Source organism: Heloderma suspectum, chromosome 2 (genome assembly GCF_057233095.1).
Source record: "Heloderma suspectum isolate Gila_16-S chromosome 2, 16-S_ref, whole genome shotgun sequence".
NCBI lineage: Eukaryota > Metazoa > Chordata > Lepidosauria > Squamata > Helodermatidae > Heloderma > Heloderma suspectum.
This window is the reverse complement of record NC_139459.1, coordinates 218969391-218997004: the sequence shown is the minus strand read 5'-3', so window position 1 is coordinate 218997004 and position 27614 is coordinate 218969391. Positions and strand designations below refer to the sequence as shown.

General features: G+C 44.0%; 1 protein-coding gene across 1 annotated transcript; it reads left to right on the top strand.

The window, feature by feature from the left end:
- The first annotated feature begins 6063 nt into the window (after positions 1-6063).
- Positions 6064-19050, top strand: FADS6 (fatty acid desaturase 6). The gene is made up of 7 exons (XM_084838022.1): positions 6064-6182; positions 7890-8449; positions 9808-9974; positions 13795-13975; positions 16092-16279; positions 16921-17100; positions 17511-19050. Exons 2-7 carry the CDS (start codon positions 7894-7896, stop codon positions 17658-17660), a joined length of 1422 nt encoding a protein of 473 aa, XP_084694148.1. The 5' UTR covers positions 6064-6182; positions 7890-7893; the 3' UTR covers positions 17661-19050.
- The last annotated feature ends 8564 nt before the right edge of the window (positions 19051-27614 follow it).

Sequence of the window (27614 nt, the reverse complement as noted above, 5' to 3'; positions counted from 1 at the left end):
AAAAGGAACCGAGACTGCAAGTGTATCTAACAGTTAGAAAAGCTGAGGAAGAGTCAGAGGACTTCAGAATTGCTGTGATGCCACAATGCATAGGAGAAAATGCTTTGGAAATTTATAACAACATCCTGTCCCATTGAGTCAATTGAATCTATGGGGAAATTTTTTTTTTTGTGGCGGACTTGGACGAATAAGTTGATTTTTACCCTGGATCAATTATTGTGCCCTGACTATGAGTTTTTGTCATTTTCTGACTTGCATGCCAAATATGATTTACCTGCTACGTCTGAATGGCAATACTTGCAATTGCAACACCTGTTAGAATCTAGATTTGTTCCAACCACTTTTACAGCTTCAGAGTCTCCATTGGAAATCCTTATGGCAGGTGATCAGTCATATTGATGCACGATTCTTATATATACTTATTATCATAAAGAAATATGATATTCAGGGGCTAAGAGTGGAATAGAGAACTGGATTGCCACATTTTGCTTAATCAATGGGTCGTGGTTTAGCATCTCTGCTTGAAGTACCTATGGATCTTAGGCTATGTCTTATTCAGCAAAACATCTTGTTTCAGGTGTATTGGACTTCACAAGATCTTTTTAATAAGGGATTGTCTAATTGCATAATTGTTAGAGATGTAATTCACCTAATGCTTCTTTCAACCGTATATTTTGGCAATTCCTTCCTTTGGGGAGGATGTCATAGCATGGATAAACTTTGTTTTGAAACACTCTTTAATATTTAATGAGGTGCACGTCCACCTAAACTATTTACCAGTTTCCTGGAAGTTAACATATGGTCAGCACAAATTGATTTTCTGAGCCCTTTTGACAGCCAAAAGACCTCCTATAATGCCGTGGATTGAGGACCCAACGACGCTATCAACATTTGAATGGGTGGCACATAGACGCTACGTGCGAATGGATAAATACGCAGATATTTGGTCTGCTTTTGTTGAATCTTATGCATAATCTGTCTTTTGTAGAAAGTTGTACTTAATGGAATATTGACATTTTATTGTGTGTAATTGTTTGTTTTCTTTTTTCCTCCACTATTTGTTTTGTTAAAACCATAATAAAAAATTAATTAAAAAAAATAACAACATATCTATGCAGACCCTGAGAACAAGACACTAGCAGAAGCCCTTGCCACATTCAAAAACTATTGTGAGCCAGGAGAAACCCTGTTTTTGAACAATTCCTGTTCCGGCAACTTCCTTACAATGAAGAAGCAGGCGTTGACTGTTTTGTAACAGCACTTAGAGAAAAATCTCTGCACTGTGAATTTGGGACCTCCACGGATCTAATGCTCAGAGACAAAATTGTTTTCAGCATTTCAGACAGCAAGCTCAAAGAGAAGCTCTTGGAAAATCCAAATTTGATTCTAGAACAATCAATCACCATCGGCACAGCAGAGGCCCTCACCAGGGCCAGGCAACACCAATGACTCCAGAAACCAACATCTTTGCCATTCAGCTCAAGAGAGGAAGCCCCAGAACCTATCAAGAAAGGCCCCAGAGCAGTTTTCTTCAGCAGAAAGCCTAGTACCTGCAAAGGGCAATTCCTGCAATAGATGTGGGCTTTTGGAGAGACCTGCAACAAGCGTGCAGGAAGGAATTATTTTGCTACAGCGGGCAGGACATAACCTGAGCCTTCTCATCTCACCAAAGACATTATTATGGGAATAATGACTAACTACTATCAAGCCAAGCACATTGGGAAAGCCAGATATAGCACAGTCATTGTAGCTGGCTTTCCAGTTATTTTTAAGCTAGACTCTGGATTGTGCTTAGACCCTAGGGATTTCAATAAGGCAGTCAAGCGACAACGCTTTTCAATCCCTGCGGTGGAGGATGTACAGAGGAACCTTGCTAGCAAAAAGTTAGTCTCCATCTTGGATGAGAAGGATGGCTACTGGCAAGTAGCTCTAGATTGGGAGTCTGCAGAATTATGCGCTGTCAACATCCCATGTGGAAAGTACCACTTCAACAGGCTGCCCTGTAGCATCAAATCAGCCAGTGAGGTCTTTCAGCAGAAGAATGATGACTGGTTTGGGGACATTCCTGGCATCCACATCATTGCAGATGACATGATCATTGCAGCATCCAGCAAAGAGAAGCATGACAAGATATTCCAACAGGTCCTTGACAGAGCATGAAAAAGAGGTGTTTTAACAAGGACAAGATTTAATATTTAGTAGACGCTGTCAAATACATGTGCCATATCTTCTCTACAGATGGTATACAGCCAGATGACAGCAAGGTGGATGCAATCACCAGACTACCTCCCCCTGAAGATAAAACGGGACTCCAAAGGATTCTGGGCACCATCCAATATTTGGCCCAGTACATACCCAGTGAGTCCAGTTTGCCAACCCCCCTGAGGACTCTTCTGTGGAATGATGCCATGTGGCAATGGGGGGCTGATCTCCAAGCCACTCTCGATGGGTGGAAGCGGGCCATCACAACGGCACCAGTCCTGCAGCATTTTGACCCCAATGAGCAACTATGGGTCCAGGCTGATGCTTCCAAGGATGGTTTCAGGGCATGCCTATTCCAGAAAGGAAGACCAATTGCATACGCATCTTGTGCCCTATCCAAGGCAGAGCAAAATTATGCACAAATAGAAAAGGAACTCTGCAATGTCAAAATTCCATCTGTATGTATTTGGTGTCCAAGTAAAAGTCCAATCTGACTACAGGCCATTGGAAGCCATTTCTGCCAGACCAATAGGGAAAGCCCCAGTGAGATTACAAATAATGCTATTACAACTGCAGAAATATGACATCTAGATCAAATGCACAAAGGGCACGAACGTGTTCATACTCATGGGCAACCACAGGTACCCTCCCCACAGACATGGAACATTTGACAGAGGACAGGATGATTTACAGCCTGTCCAGCACAGACCCACTCAGCGATCACATGCTCAAATTGCTGCAAGAACACACTTCAGCAGATACATGTTTACAGGGTTTGAAGGCCCTACATATCAATGGCTGGCCCAGGAGGTGCAAGCAGATCAGGCCTGAACTCCATCCCTATTGGCCTCTTACAGACAGTATTAGAATCGAAAATGACCTGCTGCCAATGGGTCACAAAATTATTATTCCACAGGGCACTAGAGCAAACATGCTAAGACTGTTACATGTACCACAGCAAGGGGTCAACAGATCAAAAGCACATGCTTGGACACTGATTACTGGCCTCACATTAATGCAGAGATAGAACAGTGGATCAACAACTGTCAGCCATGCCAGGAACACCAGCCAGCCAATCATAGAGAACCAGTGATCCCCCATGAGATTCCAGACTTGCCATGGCTGAAGGTAGCTGACATTTTTGAGCTGCAGAGCCCCCCCTACCTGATAGTTGTGGACTACTTTTCCAGGTTTCCAGTAGTTCTCCACTTGATGGACAAAAACAGCCATGACTGTTGTCACCAGACTGAAGACATTTGCATGCCATGGAATACCTAAAGAGATAGTTTGTGACCATGTACCGTTTGCCAGCCAGACTATGAGACAATTTACAACTGAGTGGGGGATCACCTTGACACACTCAAGCCTGTGTTACCCCCATTCCATGGGGCAGGCAGAACACACACACAGCAAACCATTAAGCACATGCTCTGGAAAGCACTACAAGATGGTGCTGACCCTTACCTAGCTCTGCTGAACCTGCGTAATACACCTATCACAGGTTTGGGTTTTGCTCCTGCCCAGCTGCTCATGGGATAGCTGCTGAGAAGCATATTGCCAGCCATGACACCCGCTTTGAAGCCCAAGGTGCCACATGGCATACATCCCAGACTACAAGACTTACAGAAGCAGCAGAAAGCACACTATGACAAGCACACAGCACCACTTCCTCCTTTGCAAACAGGGGACAGGGTCAGGCTGAAAACAACTCCAGGCTTGGTGTCAGCATCAGTACCCCAGAAAAGAAAGAAACCACGCTCATTTGTAGTTGAGACTCCTCCCCCCAAGGTCACACCTCTAGAAGGAACCAGAGGCACCTCAGGTGGGACTGTTCTTCTCCTTTAGGCCCAATTGTTGCAGATCCAGAGGGTGCAGAAGAGCCAATGTTGTCAAGCCCCCATTGGAAGAATCCTCAGAGGAAGAGCTAGAGGTCTCAGAAACCAAGGGCACCTCAGATCAGACACTGTCACCAGACCAGGAAGAGCCCGGGCCCCTCAGGGAGATGACTGCAGGTCTGTCCCTGACAGGGGAGGGAACTCTGCCGCAGAGGCAGAGCAACCTCCGGGCCCCAGGAGCATCGTTGCCTCCTGCAACAGGCCAGTAGGGCTCCCATGAGAAGGAATGCTCACTTGCAAAGAAGGACTCTTCAGGGGAAAGTGACTCCTCATGAGTAGGGCTCTGACCAGAGAGCTCTAATGTACTGCAGCTGAGCTCTGGATGGGGCTCAGCAGGCTTTGGTGTTAAAAACCTTCAGTGGCTGCCTAGCTGGTACTGGAAACCACACCGTTCTTCCAGCTCCAGTGTCCTCTATCCTGTCCTGTGATTGATGCACCATGTGCCTGACCCTCGGACTCCTTCTTGACCCTGCTTCTGGACTATGTAACTTATCTGACTGCCTAACTGTGTTTTGACCTCTGTCTGCTATCTCAACAACTCCTGCCTTAGCATGGCCCCACTTATGTGACTGCTTGCCTGTGTTTTGACCTTTGCCTGCTATCTTGGCTACTCCTGCCTTAGCCTGAACAGTATTGGATTGAAACTTGTGTGCTCAACCATGTGCTGGCTGCATTACCTTTCTTCTTGTTTAGCCCTGTGCCTAGGGATGTACGAAAGTCACTTACCTTTTCGAAAGGTGTGATTTGTGTGGGGGGGGAGTTCTCCGTCCCTCCCCCCGGAATCCTCCCTGGCTGGGTCTGCTCCGCGGCGGCTCTGCGGTGCCGCTAGCCAGGGCCATCTGCAGCCGGAGTTCCAGCTGCGGCCGGGCTGCTGCGGATGCAAATGGCGGCCCCTGTAGTGGCTGCCATTTGCGTCCTTCCAGGCTGCCGTGATAGGCTACGTAAGTATTTACGTAGCCTATCACGAAAAGAGCAGCGGCGCAAACGGCGTAGCGGCCACCGTTTGCATTCCTGCTCTTTGCCATGATAGGCTACGTAAATACTTACGTAGCCTATCACGGCAGCCTGGAAGGACACAAATGGCGGCCGCAGCAGCCGGCCAAAAGACCAGCTGCCACCGCCACCCCAGGTAAGTTTTGTTCTGGGGAGATTTGGCGGGGGGTGGGAGACCGTTCCGTCAGTGCAGAACAGGTGTCCCCCGAGGCATTGTTCTTGCCAGAAGAAGAATCTGAAAGGGAGCTGGAGACTCACTCTGAGATAAACACAAGGAGAGATGGGATTGGACAAACACAGAGTGGGTGTGAAGTAAGACTACCTGCAAAGTTTAAGGACTATGTCATCCCATGAAGCTGATTGGTGGGAGATCCAGGACAGATAAAAGGACGTACTTCTTCACACAGCGTAGACTTAAACTGTGGAATTTGCTACCGCAGGATGTAGTGATGGCCACCAACTTCGATGGCTTTAAAAGGGGGCTAGACAAATTCCTGGAGGAGAAGGCTATCAGTGGCTACTAGGCTTGATGACTATTTGCTGCCTCCAGTACCTGAGGTGGCATGCCTGTGTACACCAGTTGCTGACGAACATGGATGGGAGGGTGCTGTTGCACTTGTGTCCTTCTTGAGGGTTCCTGGTTGACAGCTGGTTGGTCTCTCTGTGAACAGAATGCTGGACTAGATGGACCTTTGTTCTGATCCAGCATGGCTCTTCTTATGTTATGGGATAGTGGTAAAGGCTAATCCCCAATGGAAAGTCAAGTACCTGGTGACCTCTGACTCCTAGTTTTGGTTTGGACATTTGATAAGTTGACAGTCAATTGAACAAAAGACAGTATCTGCTGGAGAAGGGGATGTGACATGTGTTTGTGTATATGTCTTTAAGAAGGCTGTAGCTGTTTGTTTCTCTTTCCTTTCTGGAGGCCTGGGTGGGGCCTGTTGGCTTTGTGTAGGCTTTGGAGCCAGGCAGTCTAGTGTTTGGTTCTTGGGAGTTGGTCTCCTCTCATGTAGATACCAAGAAAGAACAGTGCTGTGGAAACTTCAGAGTCAGAAGGGAGCAAGGCCTAGGGGTGGACTGCAGGTTGAGCAGGTAAGCTCACCCCCACATTGACCACGCCCAAGGGCCATTACATGGTGTACCCCTATATCAGGGGTGGACAACACATGGGCCACCCCTGGCTATTTGGGGTGTATGTGCTGAATTTGCTGTGGTGGTGGCAGTGACAGTAGCCAAACAAGCAATTCTGGAAGAAAACAAGTTGAGCAGGGAGCACACACCTTGTTCGGAAGCAGAATCGTGCTCCCATGACTCTGCTTATAAACAAGGTGGGTGCTTCCTGCATGCTTTGTGTCTTCCTAAAATTCCTTTTTTTAAGCGTGCTGCTAACGCAACAGCAAATTTAGTGAGGGCGAGACCAATTTCAGTGGTGGTGGGGGGAGGGATCAGGGGGACAATGCAGTGCCTCAACCCCAGAAGGATTCCCACCTCTGCCCTATATCCATAATCTGTTGTCTCAAATGTCATGATCCCTTGAAGGGCTGACAGGTTTAGGCTTTAATTTTGATGAACTCAGCTGTTTTTCTAGTTACTTAAAAATATATATTAAAAATAACTTGGTGGAGAAAGACTTCAAGACATGGCAAAAATATTAGTTAATGTTGCCAGAGATCAGGAGATCAATGCTAAATTGTTAGTGTTTTTTCTATTTCTATTTCTCTCTCTCTCTCTCTCTCTCTCAGTGCGTTTCGGTATTAGTTTATTTTTAAGATGGATTTAAAAAAAAATCTGTACATCTCCTTTAATACTGGGCATATTTGCAGGGAAATATCTTCCCAACATTTTAGTAGCATTATTTATTTATTTATTTATTTATTTTATTTTATTTAAAGTATTTCTTGGCTGCCTTTCAGAGCAGAAGCGAGTGTGGAATTGGTAGCCCATTAAATAAAACCTCTGAGCTATTCTGGCAAAGGCTTATGCTAAGAAGATAAAAAAGTTGTTTATATTGGCACAGGTTTTGTATTAGGCAGGAAGACTCAAATCAGGTATGGGTAATGAGGGTTCTGTTGTATATAGAAAAATAGTACAATGGTAATGCTAATTCACAATAAACTCTTCTTCCCACTGTGTCCCTTGCCCCATATTCACAAATTAACCTTCGTTTGTTATCTGTTGTACTGAGATAGAGGAAGAACTTTAGAAAGCACGTTAAGTCTATGATTCCAGGAATGCTTGTGGAGAAGATTGGCAGAGAGGAGCGATGGCCCTTTAAGACTGGGGGGGCTGTGGACCTGAGTCTGCCTGCAGCCTCCTGCATGCACTATCTTGTCTCTGTGTTGCTTTTCCTGTTTGGCTCCAGCGGAGCTTGGTGCTCCTTTTAACATCACTGCTGCCCTTCCCACGTCCTTCGGCTGTGATGAGAGCAGCAGTGCAGTTCTTACTCGAACAGCCTGTTCTTAATGACAGGCAGAGCCAAGGGCAAGAGGCACAGCTGTGCTGGGATGGAGGAGGCACAAGCAGAAAGGGAATGGAGGAAGCGGGCAATGCAGGAGCCATTAAAAGGGGCAGTGTCTAGGGATGGGACTGGGGCCAGCTTCTCAGAGCTCAAGCTAAGCAATTTGAGCTCCCAGCCCAGCAAGCATTTCTGACTGCACACTGTGGCACTTCTGCCACAAGAAGGCCACCCCCTACGTTTCTCTGTTGCCGCTGCCCTTCCTGGGACAGCCTTGCTTATTACTTGATCCTGCGGAAGCACCGGGACGTTGGGTCACTTTGTAGCTCTCCTCTGCTCTGCAGGGGGATGGATCCACAGCAGGAGGAGGTGCTGATGAAGAACCAGGAATGGTGCCTGGAGAAAAGGAAAGAGAAGTGGCCCGAAGGGGCAGGTGTTGCTGGCACTGAAGCATCTCCATTAAGCCATGAAGTGATGCAGACAGGAGGCAGCAGATTTCGGGATGAAGGGGAGAAGCTGGGGCAAGGGGACACCTCAAGCCAAGAGAGTGCACATGCCAAGCTACAGCTGCAAAATGGTTGCAGAAGGGAAGGTTCTGAGGAGGAGGAGGAGGAGGAGGAGGAAGAAAAGGATATTTCAAAAGAACAAGGCCAAAGGCCTACCCCATATTCCTCAGGCCGAGGCAAAGAGGGGAGTCTTGCTTCCCCAGCAGAAGAGATGGTCCTATTAAAAAGATCAGGAAAGGAGGTTATGCAGCCACTTGGAGAGAGGAGGAGTTGTGAGGAATCCCTGATGGGGGAGCTCTCGGAGATGGTGCAGAAGGTGGTGAAGAGCAGCAGCTGGTGGGAGAGGCATGGCATTGATGGCACAACAATTGCTTTGAGCTTTCTCACCCTACCAGTAGGTAAGGGGACTGCCTAGGATGCATGCAAAACTTGTGGAGTGGGAAGGGGACCCTGTGATTCCTGACTGGTCTCTTACTCCATGAGTAGAGATCCACCTTGTGCTATCAAGCCTTATAGCTTACTGTCTAAAATATTGCATTATGGTCTGAGAAAGTAAATAGTTGAATGGCTATGCCCTAGTGGCTCAGCACCATCTGGCAATTGCATCTTGCCCAACTTAGGAGCATTCCTTGGGGGCATCTGCCTGAGCATTGAGAGATGGGCTAGAGATACAGAATATGAACTGGAACTTTTGCCTGACTGTAGCATGGCAAGCCTTAATATACTTGGACTAGCATGTTAAGCAGTGACAACAAACATTTTCCTTTGGCAATATGACCATATATCAACAGAAAAGGGCCCGCCCCATCCCAAGATGGACAAATGAGCCAATAATGCAGCACTGTACCAATGCTACCATAATTGATATTGGGATATTCAATGCAGACTCATAGGAGTGGGGAAGAGTTCTCCATGGACAATCAGGTCAAGTTATAATAATGGGTATGTGACAAACCATACTAAAGATGAATTGCTATCATGGGCAAACCATTCTGCAGTCCTTTAAAAAATCTGCATTGCCTGGGGAGGGGGTGGTGGTGGTGGTGGTGCTTTTATAGATCTAAACTGGTGAATTTCAGGTAAGACCAGGGTGACGGAGTTGAATATTCTTCAGGGCCACGCTGTCCAACCTCGCCCCCTTATGGTTCAGGCTCAGTAATAAAGTATCTAGCGGCAAGGTCAGTAATAGGAGTCCATGGGAGCCTAGGCAATATGAGGCCATTCACAGGGTAGAGGGACATTTAAGGCATGAATGTGCTACTTCCTAAGAGCCCCGCCAGAGGCAGATGGTTGGTGCCTTTCCCTTTCCCTTCTGGAATGCTTGTGAGAGCAATGCAATAAAATGTATATAAAATATACACAGCGACTGGGTTCACACAACATGACAACCCATATTCAAGGTTGAGTGTGGGCTGTTGGTGAGCCATGGATTGTTGTTGAATCATGGGTTGTTGTGCTGTGTGAACACAGCCATGCTAACAAACCATGGGTTTTTAACCATGCACAACCCACAAAGAGAACCCGTGGTTTGTTGTTGGGCTGTGAACTGTGGGTTGTCCATGATTCTCAACACCTCCTGATTCTGTCTAACTGATAGGCTGTTCAGCCTCCCTTCTAGCTTTGGACTGAACCCAAATAATTCAAAGGCCCTCATTGTGATCATACCAGGATGGGAGGTTGGAGCCTTGCCTGCACTTGCTACATTTTTTGATTATGTCTTGAAAAAAAATTCTAAGTTTTTCCTCTCCATTCCTAGGATTCTTGCTTCTGCGTTCCAATAACCTTTTCACTTTCCTGTTGGGCATTGCTGTCCTGGGTGTGGCACATCACACAATCACTGTGAAGGGGAGCCATCTGGCAAGCCACAATGCTCTGGTGGAGTCCAAGTCGTGGGGGAAATTATGGGCCATCTTCTTCTTGGAGGTGTGTTTTCAGCTGCTCCCGTTTCGTGAGAGGAAGCAAATTGAGACATGGAGTTTTGTTGGATGTTACATTCAGCCAGAATTCACAAAATGGAAAATTGACAAACTCTACCCTGGGGTTTTGGGAGATATTTCATTCCCTGGAAATTCTCTGCCCCCAGTTCTCAAACTTTCATACAGCCCATCAACAAAATACTGCAAGGGTGCTTGCAAGGTGTGCATAGTACAGGATGATGCCTTTACATGTTCTTATGCATAAGAATATGGGGCTGCGGTGGCTTAGTGGTTAAGACACTGAACTGCAGACCGGAAGGTCAGCAGGACAGCAGTTTGAGACCCGAGTGCCGCGTGACGGAGTGAGCTCCCGTCTTCAGTCCCCGCTCCTGCCACCCTAGCAGTCTGAAAGCAAGAAATTGCAAGTAGATAAATAGGTACCACTTCGGCGGGAAAGGTAACAGCGTTCCGTGCACCTTGGTGTTCAGCCATGCCGGCCACATGACCACGGAAGCATCTTCGGCCAGCGCTGGCTCTTCGGCTTAGAAGTGGAGATGAGCACCACCCCCTAGAGCCAGACACGACTGGCTGGGGACACCTTTACCTTTTTTATGCATGAGAATACCTATCTGTAGATCACATAAACACTGTGCAGACCACAGCATGGAGATCAACACTTCTTACCATCCCCAATGTTATAGCATGTAAAATCAGAAAACGTCCGTCATGTCTGCTCATTGAAGAGATGAGCAAACACCCTGAGTCCGACTCAGACATTATTCTGACAGACACGGCCAGGTCTCCACCTCGTGTTATACCCATATGGCTGCATATTTATAGCACATAGCACGCACAATAACATCTGTTGCGGTATTTTGGATAATATGGAATAAAAAGTGGGAAATACCAGAGAAAAGTGGTATACGGAATGCCTAATGTGTGCCCCAATAATTATCGGGGCACTTTAATACTGATAAAAAACATTAGTGTAGATCTAGCCCTGGTTATCTACCTAGACATTTGAACTAAGCCTGAACTATCCCAGATATCTGAAAGATATCCCACCCCTTGGCACCAGGGCATGGTGGCCTTAGGGCCTATCACAATCTCCATTCTAAAAATTGGGTCCTTCCTGCCTCTGCTCCCATTTGAGTTATTTACTGAAGGTGGAGGGAATGACCAGGAGAACTGAATTGCACAGAGACGTTCTATACTTTCACATTTGCATGGTACATACAGGGGGATTGGGGAGTAAGAGTGCTGTCCACATGCACAGGAGCATGAAATACTTCAGAAGCTTTTGTGAAGCTGCAACCTCCATGGTGTGAATTAGGTACTTGCAGCTTCCCCTTCTGCAATTATGAGAAATGGGGGTAGAAAGTTCAAGTCATGCTGTTATGGCTGCAGTCAGGCCTGAGCTGCCAGCAAACATCATTTCTAGGACATTTCCATGGGTTACAAGACTCCAGAGAGGCCTGGTCTCAATCTGGACCCACTTTAGATCAGTTTATTTCTGGCATCTGATCTGAAAGTGGTCCTTTTTGCCAGTCACCTAATCATGCACCAAACTCAGTTTAATCTCCAGTTCAGTGGCATTTCTAGTTCATGCCTTCACTCCTTTCTTCCTGCTTAGTGCCTTGGGTAAGTGGTAGGGTGCCCCCACCCTCCCACTTCAACCTCAAAAAAATTCTATGCTTTCCCCCCCTACCCACCAGGCCCATTTGTGGGCACATCTGCAATTAACAATGAATGAATAACACCAGTGGTTAAATAATAATGGCCTTTGGAGACTGAAGAAACTAAGGGTGCAATCCTATGCATGTTTAGACAAAAATGTCCTACGACTCCCAGCATTCCCCAGCCAGCATTGGGAGTTGTAGGACTTCTTTTGTCTAAACATGCATAGGATTGCGCCTTAAGTAACCATCAGATAGATTAAATTTGTGAGTTGGATCTGAAAAAGGGAGGGATGTTATATCTTTTGAGAGATCTTTTATTGTCATTTTGAGATTTGGTGCTGTTCCCTAACTATACAGTTTAGTAATTTTAACATGGCCCCTTAGAGACAAGGTTTAGTCCAGTCTTCCCCAACCTAGTGTCCTCTACATGTTTTAGACTACAACTCCCAGCATTCCTGACCATTGGCTATGCTGGCGGGGTTGATGGAGTTGGAAGTCCAGAATGTTTGAAGGGCACCAGGTTGGGGGAGGCTGGTTTAGTCTAATTTTCCTTTCTGTTTGATAGTACGTCTTAATTATGCCCAGCCAGGAGCCAGAACAAGACTTGCCTTTGTTCTAATAAAGTTTTCAATTCCTGTTCTACTGGTGGTTTGGGAATTATTACAGAGACATTTGTAAACCCTCTGCAAATCAGTTTTGTTGCATCAGAGTAGTTATTAAAGGTGGTGTAATACTTGGCAGTAACAATGAAAGTGTGGTTATGCTGTAGATATTCAGTAGCTTTGGTGATATTCACAGGTAAGTTACGAAGCCCTGCAGGTGGGAGAGTAATGTAATATGGAGGCAAAGATCTAACCCAATGACTCTAACTTACAGCCAGCAAATTGTAAGGCATTTCTTCTAAGCAGTAGTCCAAAGAGGTAAGAAATCAATTTGACAATGTCAAATGAAGCAAAAAAATGTTATTTTTCCTTTGATCCTGACAAGGAGGAGCAAAAAAAAGAGGACAGCACACCTACACAATGAAAAGTACTTCTTGGAAAAGAAATATTCAATCCACAGAAGTGAGCCAGTTGCTTGCGAAATTAAGTATATTGAGAAGGGATTAATGTAGACATATTCGTATTTGATCAACTGTTCATTTATGGAAATCCATCAGCTGATAGATCTGGAGTACTTTTGTTCATCATATCTGGAGCAGGAGAGGATATTTCCAGTCAAAACCTGGGGTGCTTCCAGATGGAGGGCTGCTAACACTACTTTTTCCTTAACGGATCTTCTGCAGTAGGAAAAATGTTGGAAGAAGCAATAGGAAAACATGGGAGTGTTACAAGTGGAAGACGCCACCATCTGGACCCTCTATAAAATTCCATGTATGAAGGAGGGTAATGGTGAGATAAAGGCCTTATTTGGAATCACACTAATACAATCACATGATCTTCAGAGTGAAGAAAATAGGTCATTTCTAGACCGCCTAATAGCTGGACCATCTATTTCTAAATCTCTACATATTTATGTGACCATCTATTTCCTGTTTCCAAACCTGCCAGATCCTGTTTGGCAGCACCACACACACTTAATCCAGAATTTAACAGTGGATTTCCACTCAACAGGTGGACTTTAAATACATATTTATTTGAACTTAGCGAACAATTTGGAGTAGGGAAACCGTGGGCAGCAAAAGGGTCAAGAACTCTTTTCTGCTTGCCGTTTCTGTGCTCCCAATTGTCCCCGCCCCCCCAAGGTGGCTTTTCTGCTTCAAAAAGGGTGTCAAACTACAGCGACATGCATTTAAGTGTAAGGTGTTGTCTGATGCTTGGATGGTGCAAACTGACAAAACCTCTCACTGGTGTGTTATGGAATCTTTTAGGTGACTGTTGTGAAATTACTTGCCTAAATATAGTCCCATTCGAATCAGAGGAACTACTCTGAGTTAAGTAGTTTGAGGATATTTACATTCTAACAGCACTGTTCTCAAACCTACTACATGGTAGGTCTCGTTGATTTCAGGTGAACTTAGGATCACAGCCTTACATAAAGTACTGTAATATTGTCATTTCTATGACCCCTGAATGCGTACTCTACTACTACATATATGTGCTGGCAAATGCAGTGCTCCCTTATTTACCTTTTTTTTTCCCGTCCCAGGTTTGCACTGCTTTTACGGCAGAACGGGGGTCCTACAACCACGTGAAAATCCACCATGGTTACACAAATGTCATTGGTCTGGGGGACTCCAGTACATGGAAGCTTCCTTTCCTGAACCGCTATGTTTACATGTTCATTTCGCCTATTGCTGTACCTGTTCTCACCCCTTTAGTAGCAATTGGTACGTGGCTGTCCTCTGAATCCTGTTACTAAGTTATAGAATACTTATTCTAGCCAATGTTAAGATGCTAAATGCAAAAGGCCATTAAATCTCTTCTTTTATTAAGATACGTTCTGTCATGGTAACACACTCAATGCAGTATTTATTCTTTCACTCATACAATTGTACTGGAAAATGGGAATTGTAGTCTTACAGCTGGAGGGCCACCTGTTTCCCACCTCTGCTATACAGAAGGGGTGGGCAGACTTCAGGCTTGTAGGATCTAGTTTGTTTATTTTGCTAGAACCCCAAGATTCACCTCCTGGAAAAAGATGCAAAAGATAATACCCTTAGAATTAAAGAATTCTTAGCCCAGGAATTTGTTTTAAGTACCAGGACTTGACTAAGCTCACAGCCCTTCCACACAAAAATCCACTCTTGGTTACCCTAAAGGCTCTTTTCATTTCAGCAGTACAATTTGGGGAGGGCAGGAATCATTTTGTTAAAAAAAAACCTGGGAGTCAAAGATCCTTGATGATCTACTGACAATTACCCAGAGATCTATCAGTAGATCCTGAGCTACCTTCTGCCCACCCCTGCCTTAAAGCATAGCTCCAGATATCCCAAGCAAGCAAACAGGCTAATACACAAACCACTGAGGATTGCTGGCTAATCCCACTGCTAGAAAATTCCTTAAATATTATGAGGCAAGCCTTGAGTGAAAACCCATTCATTGCATCTTACCAAACCCACTTTTATTGGAAAGTAACTCCAGGTTATCCAATATCCACACGTCTCATTTCCAATCATGTAATAGCCACTTTGTATTGGCTTTGGTTTTATACCTTCAGCCGCTTATAATGCTCCCATCTATCAGATTCACAACACAAAACTGGGTGGTTTCTCTTCTGAGGCAAATTCCTGTTGATTCTATAACTGTGCCATAAAGGTTGGGATTTATGACTTAGAATAGAATAAAGATGAATTATCAAGCTACTCTGACAGGACATGCATCATTCCGACAGCTGCTTTTTAAAAGAGAGTGCTTCTAATCTTCTTGGGAAGGAAAAGGTATTTCAAAATATGTGAGCAATCTCTTCTTGTGGGCCTTAAAGTCCCACAGCTGTGTGCAGCTTTCAGTGATTAGGATGGAAGTAAGACTTCTACAACCCACACAGCTCATCTTTTGGTCCTTCTCCCTGTGCTCTGTTGGACTTTTTAAGTCTGTATGTATACATTTCTCTAGCTATCCGTTCTCCTTTACTAGTGAGTTCCCCAAATCCTGGAAACACAGATGTTGCAGTTGGAGAACATTTTAAAGTAATTTAGTGACTGAAAAGTCTTGTTTTCTTGTTGCGGGGGGTGGGGAGTGCAGAAATTTAGATCCATTTGCCAGGTATTCCTGTGGATCTAAATTCAGTTACTAGGTGTATGTCTCCCACTGCACCTGTTAAAAGTAATAATTGGTAGATCAATGAATTGTGTCATATATATTAAGCAAAGTCACGTGATGTGGGAGATCTATGATCAGATCTTCTTTTAAAAACATATATAACTTTAAAATAGGTGTAGGGGACTCCACATGTGATCAGAGCAGTAACACTGAGGGAAGGGCTATTTAACCCTTCCCCCTGCACCGTTTCCCCAATCTAAATTGCACCACCACCACCCTGCACCAACAAGCTGCTGTTAGCCTCACAGGAGAAAACACACGTGCAGATGATCTACCTGTATTTTTTTCTCCCACTGGCAAGGAGCCAACAGGAATATTGCATGAGGGAAGGGGTTCAACACCCCCTCCCCCAACACCAGTGCTCTGATCAAATTTGAATCCCCTACACATATTTTAAAATTCTTTTTTTTCCATGTTGAGAAATCTGATCACAGATCTCCCAAGTCACGTTTTGTTTGGCCCACAACTGAAGTGTTACAAAAGTATTATGATTGTGGCATTGTTGCTTTAAGAGGTTATGGGCTCTTAATAGGACAAGTGAAGAAGTCTAGCTGCAATTCTGCACCACATCAGTCAGACCTTTATGGTCTCCACAGGAAAAGGATTCCCCATATTGGCAGCCTACTTCCCTGTGTGGAGTAGCAGCTAGGAGGCTTTCCCATTCACTAATTATTGTTTTCGTAGGCTTGCTGAAAGAGGTTGAATTGAAAACAGCTGTCCGGACCCTCTGTTGTATCCTTTTTGGCCTATACTCACATTACTGGCTGCTGCTTAATATCTCAGGGTTCCAGTCCATGTGGTCTACTCTCAGTTGCATGCTGATCACACGATCTCTCCTTGCCCATCCTTACATCCATGTTAATATCTTCCAGGTAAGAGCTCCTAACTCTAGAATATATCAAGAAATGTAGCCATTTGTTTCTTACATAGCTGGTGGCTTAGGGCCCTATGTGGAGTCCTGCCCTGTGACTCAAGATGACCTACATTTGGCAAAGGCGCCATGCTTTCCCAGTGTTGAGAGGCTAAGGAAGCTGATAGGATTTTGCAGCATCTGCATGGGAAAATGGAACAATTCTTTAAAATGTTGTTTTTAGATGGCTCTCCAAAAGAGCGCGTTAAGGCTACAATCCTATGCATATCTATTTGGGAATTCCCATTGAACTCCAGTAATTAAAGGTAATGATAAACTCAGTAAGACTTACTTCCAAGTAACATGCAAGATATTTCGAGTAAACATGGGATTAGGATGTATGAGTTATTTGACTGTATACCTTATCTGGCTGTTTAGATAGGCAGTGAATACGTAGAACATTTCTCACCATGGTCCTAGTCTGTTCCCTTTTTGGGTGGGTTACTGTTTTCTCCTACAGAGAGCTGCAATGGATTTTGAAATGTTATTATTACTGCATTATTCAGACAGGCAGGAAGCTGCATTTCTGCCTGTCTGCCTTGGTATGCACAAATTCTGGTTCCATGACCTCCCAAATGAATTCTTTGTGTTTTTGTCTCGTAGCATATTGGCCTCCCAATGTTTTCAGCTGATAAGAAGCCAAAACGAATTCACATGATGAGTTGTGGAGTTCTGAACTTGCCTCGAAATCTTCTGTTAGACTGGTCCTTTGGGCACTCTGTCATCAGCTGTCATGTGGAGCATCATCTCTTCCCAACACTTTCTGATAACATGTGCCTGAAGGTGCGAGGCTGAGTGCTGGATGGTATGGGTGGTTTGAAGGGATGCATAGGAGAAACCAGTGTCTGTTGAATGGATACAAGCAGGGAGAAGGGTACATTAACAAGACAGTAAGTTCATGTGAAGTCAAGATCACCATATCCGTGGTCATGGAAGAAATGATAGCCCTGGTCAGCAACTAGTTTTAGTGGAGCTGGGAGCTGCCTTGTGATGGAAGTGGGGAATTGGGCCAAACTCCCCCCACCCCTGCAAATGGCCACTTGCCAAATATCTGCAGCAGTGGGCTGGTTGTCCTCTTTTTACCTTTGTAGTTGGCAAATGGGGGTCCATGGTGGATTTGTGCTAGGGACTGTCCTAAGGTATAGTAAATATTACAAATATTTAGTATTGCTAATTCTGCCTTTCCCTTTTAGATCAAGCCAATTGTTTCCCGGTACTTGAAAGAGAAGAAATTGCCATATAATGAGGATTCTTACTGGTGCCGCTTGAAGTTGTTCCTGGACAAATATGAAGAACTGATGGTCCATGCACCACCTATTTCTGAACTTGTTGGGATTCAGTGATTGCACCTGTAGGGCACAAAGCTATTATAGCGATAAGGCAAGATAGTTTTTTCCCCCAGGATCACAAAACTTAGAATGCAAGTTAGGGTCCAATCAAGCTATCAAGGAAAAAAACAGAATGTCTTTAATGACTTCTGTATGGTCAAGTAGAAGTGACCTTTGGATAAGCAATGCCAGCTGCCCAGTAATGGGTCAAAGGGGAAAAAGCAGTAGCTCCAATACAATAGGATCAAAAGGAGATGTTTTAACTTCTTGATTTTTTTTGCACTGCTTTGTTTTAATTTTTGCATACCAACAACCCTTTCCTTCTGCTATTCTACAACCCAGAAGGGGAAATTGTAAGGGCTGTTTCATATGCTGTTTTTTTTCCCTTTAAACAAAGATAATTTCCATGTCTAAAATCACTTGTACATTGTAAGGGTGCTTCCAAACAGATGACTTCTAGAGCTACCAGTCAAAAGCCATAATGCAGCAATTCTGCATTTCCCTACTTCACAGATTTTCTATAGTAAGAAAAATGCTGGAAGTGGTGGAAAAATGTGGGAAAGATACAAATGGAAGACAAGAGTGTCTGGACCCCCCTGTAAAATTCCATGAATGAGGCAGGGTGATGGGACAATAAAGCCCTCATCTAGAAGCGCCCTAAAATATATGAAGACCTGTGTGAAGTTTCTCCACCTTGGGGGTATGGCTCGGACAAGATCAGAACGTTGCTGACTGATCTGTGAATCCATAGTAGAGGAAATATTACACCATCTTTCATGCATTGCAATATATGTCTCTGTTCCCCAAACAGAAGTTATCTTTGTGAGGGGAAAAGAAACCTTTGAAAGTATGAAATGGACTCCTGCACCACTATGAACTTGGGAACTTCATATTAAGCTGAACTAGATCATTGCGTTAGGTCAAGCCTGCATGTGGGATCCTGTGGGATGGTTGAGGCCATGGTTGAATGAGGCCTCCATCTTTCCCTTGTAAACAGAATTCACCTCCAGCAAAAAGAAAGTTATCTAAGCAAACAACAGTGGTGCATGGGCCAGGAAAACAAAAATACAATCAAAGGTGGCCTTTTATATTACAAAGGAACAGTGAGGGAGGGGAAAGGCTTATTAAAGACTGCTACAATGGAACATTTAATAGAATGGCGTGGTGGTGGTCCAGAAGGAGTCATTGCCAGCCCTTTGTGGAGATGTCAGGAATTGGCCCAAGACTTTCAGCATTCACATCCTCAGTATGCTTGAGCAGAATTGTGCCCAATGTCTTGCTTCCTAAATTACATAAAAGATGTTAGCATATGGCTTCACAGTGGCAGCCTCTGAAATGTAGTCGTATCCATTGTGCTGATAGAATCAATTCCTCAGGTGAAATAAAAAGGCTATGCAAATCACAAGTGTGTACCTATTTCCTCTAAGAGTCTAATTCTCATATTGTGTCCCAACAGAATGGCCCAATGCACGCTTAATACTACTGATTTCTTAGCTATGGTTAAGCGATGTGGAGGGTGCTTCCAGATGAAAGACTCCTAGCACTGTCAGAAGGCTTTGTCCAGCTATTCTGTCTTTTTTTTTTTTCCTTAATGGGTTTTCTTCCCCAGTGGTAAGGAAGGAGACAGAAGATGTGGAGGGAAAACAGGAAATTTACAAGGTGAACAAGGTAGTGACCTGGCTTGCGAGACATGATGGACTCATCAGGTTATTTAACCCATGGTGAGCTGTGGCACATGCTGGGCACCATTATGAATATGCAAGCCCTGCTTGGTGTGTCATCCAAACCCAGCCGTTGTAGGTTATTCGAGGTTTTAAAAGCCCTTGGTTAGTAGTAGAGTTATGCAAGGGTTGTTTAAACCCTTGAATTGGGTTTGGATGACATGGTGCAACCCCCAATCAGGGTGATTAGTTGCGTATTCACGTGGCACAGCTCATCGTGGGTTATATAACCCATTGCGAGGCCCCCCCCCCCCATGTCAGGCAACCTGGCTCATTGTCTCTGGACCCTCTGTATTCCATGAATGAGGCAGGGTAATAGTCCAATAAAAAAAAAAACTCATCTGAAAGCACAGATGGAGTGTGCTCTTGTGTACTCCACCTCCTCCCTCTTGCCTTAACTATGATTTCACAGTACTACCAATGCACACCAGGTTCCATCAGAGCCTCAATCTGTGCTTTATGAGGAAAGAATAGTTTGCATCACCCATGTTCTGAATCAGTGAACATATAATGTGAAACCATAGGAAGGGAATGAAGGGGGAAATCAGTTTGGAAAAAAGAGAAGGAAGTGCATGAGCCTGCGGCCAAATCTCAATCTTTTAACCGTAGTTAGGAGTGGTAGGTGGCAGTATTGCAACCGAAACTCTCCCCACGACCTGAGTTCGATCCCAGTGGAAGCCGGGTCTCAGGTAGCCGGTTCAGGTCGACTCAGCCTTCCATCCTTCCGAGGTCGGTAAAATGAGTACCCAGCTTGCTGGGGGAAAGGTGGTCACGACTGGGGAAGGCAATGGCAAACCACCCCGCTACAGTCTGCCAGGAAAACGCCAGTGCAAGCGGCGTCCCTGTAGGGGTCAGTAATGACCCAGTGCATGCACAGGAGGAAACTTTCCTTTTTTCCTAGGAGATCAGCAGCATCACATCTGCACCATGCCAGTATGTCAAATTCATTTTGTTCTGAATATTCATTTCAATCCAGCTAATTCCTGATGCTGCTGTTACCGGACTTCATGGGAGCTGAATGGAATATTCATTGTAGAGTATGCATCACTTGAACTTATTGGGCAAGTGGACTGAATTTGAAGTTCTTTCTATATTGTGAGGCTTATAACTAAAGTCCCTGTTGGCATTTATGAATAAATGAGCCATAAAATGGCAAAATAAAAGATTGGTCATAACACCCCATGATATAAACATAATGCAAATCCGTAATGGCTGATACGTTGGCTCAGTTCAGACATCATGTCAAACCAGGTTAAGAACGCTTATCTACAGGTTGGCATGATCTCTGAATTGACAAAGCCTAGTTACAGCCATTGGTCCACCTCCAGAGGTGCCTTCACCATAAGGAAAAGAGTGAATGTATAAAGCTGAGTGCTGGGAGGATGGAAAGTGAAAGAAGACAAGTATTTTTAAACCATGCCTGTCTGAGAGATCAGTGGTTTGGTTTGGTTCTAAACTACAGTTCGCACAAACCATGGTTTGGTGCAATATCTGATTTGCACTTGTGTGCAATATATCATTGTTGACCAGCAAATGAAGCAATATGTACCATGGGTGAGATGTTCTCAAGGTAGAATACAAACCTGAAGATTCATGTATATTTTTGGTAATTTGACTTTTCATCACAATCTTAAAAAAACCCCCAAACAACCAGTTTTATTTCAACTTTCATTTTAGCAGCCATCAACTGAAATTAAGGCTGTATCGTTTGAGACTGGAAACGAACACAGTATAGGAAATAATACTGAACTGCCTGACAGGGTGGGGTTAGTTGGTTTAATTTCCCATCCATCCTTCTCTATTTATTTGTTAAAGGTTTGATTAATTGTCATGATGAATTTCCTCTATGATTTACAAAGCCCACAGTGCTTCCCAGTCCAATGGCATAAAGGCAAAAGGGGAAAGGATTTAATTGAGCTTAACTGCGATACCATTTCAGATTGTGTGAAGAGGTTAATCCCATTGCCATATGCTACTAACGTAATCACAGCTCAGTTCGGAAACAATCATATTTGACAAGCGCAGAATAAAGCTTAACTACACAGTGCATATATACAGCAGTTCCTATTTCAATAATTTTTTATGCTGAATCTGCTATGGAAAATTATATGTGCATGTGTGAGAGTGATATGCATATATGCACACGGTACCACATAGAGATTAGCAGTGCAATCCTATGCATGTCTACTCTGGCAGAAGCCCTATTGAGGCCAATGGGGCTTACTCTCAGGAAATGTGCATAGGATTGCAGCCCTAAGCAATATCTGCAGGTTGAATGAAGTTCAGTCTGTAGATCCAACATTAGGGGCTTGCTTACACCACTAATTTGCTGACATGAAGTCATTTACAAAATTATGTACAGGAGGGAGAAAACAGATAGAAATAACCATTTTCTCCTAATGTTAGATGTGGGGTCATCAGTGAAGCTCACTGGCAATAAGTTCACAGCTGACAAGAGAATGTGCGTCATATAACGCACAATTAACTTGCAGAACTCAAAATCCACCACTCGTTAGGACCAAGCAAAATTCTTCAAAAAATGTGCACATTTTTGTGAATTTTGGTCAGTCCTAGGAAAGGTATTGCCCAACTGTAGATTTTGGATTTTCCCCCCTCATGGATCAGCACTTCGCTTTTTGCTTTAGCACTTTTGTTGTTTTTTTGTAGAATTCACTATCCCAAAATGCGATGGTGGCCACTAGCCTTTTAAAAAGAATTAGACATATTTATGAAGGATAGGTCTATCAATGGCTATTAGCCATAATAGTTAAATGGAACTTAGTATTCCTAAGAGATTGCTTCAACAAGAACCTAGGCCTGCTCACTTTAGGAATTCTCTCAGACCAGCTGGAAAGGATATTCAGAAAGTATCTTCCTCAATGCTTGGATACACTTTGCTGGGGAACATGAGTGGGAGGGTGCTATTGCCCTTACATCCTGTTTATGGGCGTCCCATAGGAATCTGGTTGGCCACTGCAGGAAGCAGTACGATGGACCAGATAGTCCTTTGGCCTGATTCAGGAGGGTTCATCTTATCATGCTCATGGCCTAACTAGCAAAGTTGCCCAAAGGGACTGAGTGGTAGCCTTGTGTACACTGCAGAAATAAACAATAGGAAGCCACAATTAGCCTTCTCGACATATTTTTCTGCAGTGTACGTAAGGTGGAAAAGGGGCATGCACGTTATATATTCATAATAACCAAAAAGCCGAATGAGGATTTAGAATGTATTCTCATTAACATGATGATGTATGAAATAGCACTTATGGTAAAGCTGTGAAGAAAGGGGTAATTAGCCAATATGCAGATCTGTCACAATTGTGTTCTAAAGACCTGGCCCTCAGCTCAGTGAAACAGAAGACTGATCTTCCCATGGCTGGATCATTAGAGGGAGGCAATTCTGGACTAGCAGTGCTACTCTTCAGCAACAAGTACATGAGTGGATAAAGTCCCTTCAATCAAATATCACTTATACTGTAGGTTATTATTTGGGGCGCAATCCTATGCATGTTTAGACAGAAAAGGCCTGCAACTCCCAGCATGCCCCAGCCAGCCATGCTGTTTAGGACATGCTGGGAGTTGTAGGAGTTTTCTCTGTCTAAACATGCATAGGATCGCACCCTTAATGTATTTAGTTATTACATTTCTATACCTCCCAATAGCTGGAGCTCTAAATAAAATTTAAAGCATTTTATCCCACTCTTCAGCTAAAAAGGCTCCCAGATCAGTTTGTTGTTGTTCAGTCGTGTCTGACTCTTCGTGACCCCATGGACCATAGCACGCCAGGCCTTCCTGTCCTGCACTCCCCCCGGAGCGTGCTGAAGTTCATATTCATATGATCAGTTTACCTAAGATCAATAAACACAAGATCAGTTTACCTAAGATCAATAAACACAAGCCTGTTCCTGCCTGCATTCATACAATCTAAAAGACATGACAGGAAAAAAAAAAAGGGTGAGGAAGGAAAACAAGCAAACTCAGTAGTACTTATAATGAGCAGCTGGAATGGAAATAGTTTAGAGAAAGAAGAAGCCAAAGGAGCTTGCTCAGCAGTGAAGATGGAGTGGTCCTGCTGCCCAGCTTTCCCTGTGCTGCAGCCTGATAGAATGGCTGCTGTTTGATGACAGCTGAAGAAGGGAGAATCACCAATGTTTATACGATTACCCTGCTTGTTCTCATGTTGAAAAAGTGCAGAGCCCATGGTAAGGGCTAATATTGACCTGTCCTTTACGCCTCCTAAACTTGATGGGAACTCTCTTTGCGACATGCTATTGAGAGCTGGCAGTCGCCACACACACAAAGCTTTCGGTAGTACGCAACCGTGTGTCCATTTCGTGAGAAATTAAAATGAATATATATAAGAACACATTTAGAATGAGGACCAAATAGCCCTCACTATTAGGAATTTTCTCCTAATGTTTAGCCAAAATCTGCTTCCCTATAATTTCCAACAGCTGGTGCTAGTCCTGCCCTCTGGAGCAATAGAGCACAGGTCCGCCCTCTTCTGCATGACAGCCTTTCAGATATTTGAAGACTGCTATCATGTCCCCCCTCAATCTTCTCTTTTCCAGGCTAAACATACTTAGCTCTTTCAACTGTTCCTTACAAGACAAGCGGTTGCCAGATTGCTCACTGTCCTGGTTGCTCTCCTCTGGACATGCTCATGTTTGTCAATGTCCTTAAAACGTGCCCAGAATTGCACATAGTGCTCCAAATATGGCCTGACTAATGCAGAATGGAAGAGAACTATTTCTTCCTGTGACCCGAAGACTATGCTTCTGTTAATACAGCCTAAGACTGCATTAGCTTTTTTAGCAGCTGCATCACACTGCTGGCTCATATTCAGCTTGTGATCCGCTAAGACAGCTAGCTTTGTTTTAGATATACTGCTGCTACCAAGCCAAGTTTCTCCTATCCTATACTTGTGCCTTTTATTTTTTGTTATCCCTAACTGCAAGGCTTTACATTTATCTCTATCGAAATTCATCTTGTTAGTTTCAGCCCAATGCTCCAGCCTGTAAAGATCCTTTTGAATCTTGAACCTGTCTTCTATAGTGTTGGCTATCCCTCCTAGCTCTGTGTTATCTGCAAATCTGATAAGCAGCCCCTCGACACCCTCATCCCAGTCATTTGTAAATAAGGCTGAACACCACGAGATCTAGGACAGAGCCCTGCGGCACGCCACTCAAGACCTGCTTCCAAGAGGATGCAGAACCATTAATGGGCACTCACTGAGTTCAGTTGCTCAAGCGGCTATTGATCCACCTTAGAGCAGCAGCATTCAACCCCCATTTTGCCATTTCATCTTCAATGAAATGCTGATTGCAATCCAAGTTCTGTGGCACAAAACTGGTTTGTGGATTGCAACATAAGGGAGTTTGTCTTTAAATAAAACTTTTCACAATGCCCTCAGCAATTACATTAAAGAGAGAATGGACAGTGTCAGGAACACTTCTGCTGGGGTACATTTTCCATGATTCATACTGAAATCCTGAACAGTGACAATTCTGAAGATCAAAGACTACCATAAAAGATGAAAGGACAAATATGTCACATTTTAGACAGATAGATTATCTAGCCTTGCTTTTTGCAAGTGACTTATCTAGCAGACCTTTTAGGAAGAAGATATTTTTGGCTTCAAGGTCTTTAATAAAAATAGTCTTCTGATCTGAAGGCATGGTCCAGAAAACAGAAGATGTCCTGGGAACAGAAGCACAGCCCCATCCTTCAACATGTAAGGAAGCCCCCCCCCCCCCCGATAACTGCCAGTGAACAAGCCAAATTTTTAGCAGGACTATAAAAAGCTATGCCAACTTGAATATTCACATTCTCCAGTGGGAGTGCTACTGCACCCTAGACATTAAGGCTACAACCCTAAACATATCTACCTGAAAGTAAAGCTGCAGTCATCGGAACTGATTTTCAAGCAAACAGACTGGATATCTCTGTGAAACCAATGTCACTTACTTCTGAGTAACAGGGTGAGAACTGGACTGCAAGTAGACAATTCTAAGGGTGCAACCCTATGTATGTTTAGACAAAAAAGGGCCTAGAACTGCCAGAAAAAGGTTCTAGAACTCAACATGCTGGGAGATGTAGGGCTTTTTCTGTCTAAACATGCATCGGATTGTGCCCTAAGCATACTTACTTTGAAGTATGCTTCATACTTACAACAAATGCGACTTACTTCTGACTAAAGTTTAGGAAACCAGCAAGGATGAATTTCCAAGCACTACCTAGAATACAGCTGAAGCAAATTGTATACAAAATACTTGCCTCACCCAGCTTGCCATTTTCTTTGGGTGACCAGCCAGATGGGCGATTAATAAATTTAATAAATAAATAAATTTGTTTGCTTCATTATTACAGCAAACCCTGCCAAAGACACTGCCCAGTGGTTGCTTGTCTGTATTGTCCTCCCATCTTTATTCTAAGACCCAGGTTGTACCATTTTTCTGATTTTGAACAGATTTGCAGTGCCATCCTGTCCAATATGGACTGGCAAAATGCTGTCCATTCACCTAGCTTGCATGTCTGCCATTACATGGCTCTTCTCCCACTACATTTACAGTCCTGGCTGGTTTTTTTTTTTAAATTGCACTTCAATATAACACAGAAAGGACATGTGCAGTAAGAATTTGTTTTAATATTTTTGTTGGAGCTCTAGAACTCCAAGTGAGGCTAAGGGCTTTGGGGGGCGGAGCACTTGACTCCACAGCACCAACACTTGTGAAGTAAGAAGATTGTTTCTCTTTTTCCCATGCTTTTTTGAGTCTGAGCATGGAGAAGGAGATTCCCGCACTGTCTCTAGAGCCAGGAGAAACCTTGCTGCTGCTTCATGAGCAACTCCAGAGCTTAGTGTGAAGTCTGGGAGATCCACTGCCCTTATGCGGCCTTTGTGTGGTAATAATTTTTGTTTTACATTTTTGTTGGGATCTTGAGCAGAAATACATTCCTAAATAATAAAATAACAGAAGTTAACTAGCAAGTGATCCCTTCCCTTTACTTTGTTGTTGTTCAGTCATTAAGTCGTGTCTGACTCTTCGTGACCCCATGGACCATAGCACGCCAGGCCTTCCTGTCCTCCGCTCTCTCCCGGAGTGTGCTCGAATTCATATTCATTGCATCGGTGATGCTATCTAGCCATCTCATCCTCTGCTGTCCCCTTCTCCTTTTGCCTTCGATCTTTCCCAGCATCAGGGTCTTTTCCAGGGAGTTTTCTCTTCGCATTAGGTGGCCAAAATATTTCAGCTTCAGTCTCTGTCCTTCCAATGAGCAGTCAGGGTTGATTTCCTTTAGGATTGACTGATTTGACCTCCTTGCAGTCCAGGGGACTCGTAAGAGTCTTCTCCAGCACCGCAGTTCGAAAGCATCAATTCTTCGGCGCTCAGCCTTCCTTATAGTCCAGCTCTCACAGCAACTTTTGCTGTCAGGATGTGCACTGCATGTTTTTAATAGGGATATAGTGCTATATTAAATTCTGTTATCAAACCTAGCTATACTACCATTCCAGATGATTGAAGAATAGCAATGCCAAAGCAGCACTAAAGGACCATAGTGGGTGAAGGAACCCAGTTCCATCTCAGCACCCTGCATCCCTAAGAGTTCAGTGCAAGGGCAAGTGGAGTTAAGCAAATGTTGCAGGAGAACTGGTGTGATTTTATGTTAAAGCTGTCAGACATGAATCTTGGAGACTCAGGTTCAAAACACCGTTCAGTCGTGAAGCTCACTGATTATCTTTCAATCCAGCCTACCTCACAGGATTTTTTATCAGGTTAAAATGGGGAGGGGAGAGAATCATGTTGGAGGAAATCATTTCCTTTTTAGAGGAGAAATGGGATTAAAACACTGTAACAAACACTCCCCCTTTGACACAATAATGGTTACATTAAACAAAATTACAAGGGATCTTGTGGCACTTTAAAAAAAACCCACAAAATTATTCTGGCACAAGCTTTCATGGACACTGTCCACTTCATGCACCTGATGCATCAGATGTAAGTGGGCAGTATCCACAAACAGTGTATGCCAGAATAAATTTTACTATTTAAAGTGCCGTAAGACTCTTTATTGTTTTTGCAGCAACAGGCTAACATGGCTGCCCCTCTAGAGATTATTTAAACAGGTTATGAGATGGTTTCCTCAGCCAGGTTTACTGGTTAAATGGCATTTTGCATCCAGTTCTACATACACCACTTGTTTTCTATTACTAGATGGCCACATTTTGGCCCCAACTTCTTGAGGGCTT

What these genes read in the sequence shown, in the direction of transcription:
- FADS6 (XM_084838022.1), top strand. Translation starts at nt 7,894, where the DNA reads ATGGATCCACAGCAGGAGGAGGTGCTGATGAAGAACCAGGAATGGTGC. An exon ending in GGGCCATCTTCTTCTTGGAG is followed by an intron (nt 9,975 to 13,794) that starts GTGTGTTTTCAG and finishes TTCCCGTCCCAG; the next exon opens with GTTTGCACTGCTTTTACGGC. An exon ending in TCCATGTTAATATCTTCCAG is followed by an intron (nt 16,280 to 16,920) that starts GTAAGAGCTCCT and finishes TTTGTCTCGTAG; the next exon opens with CATATTGGCCTCCCAATGTT.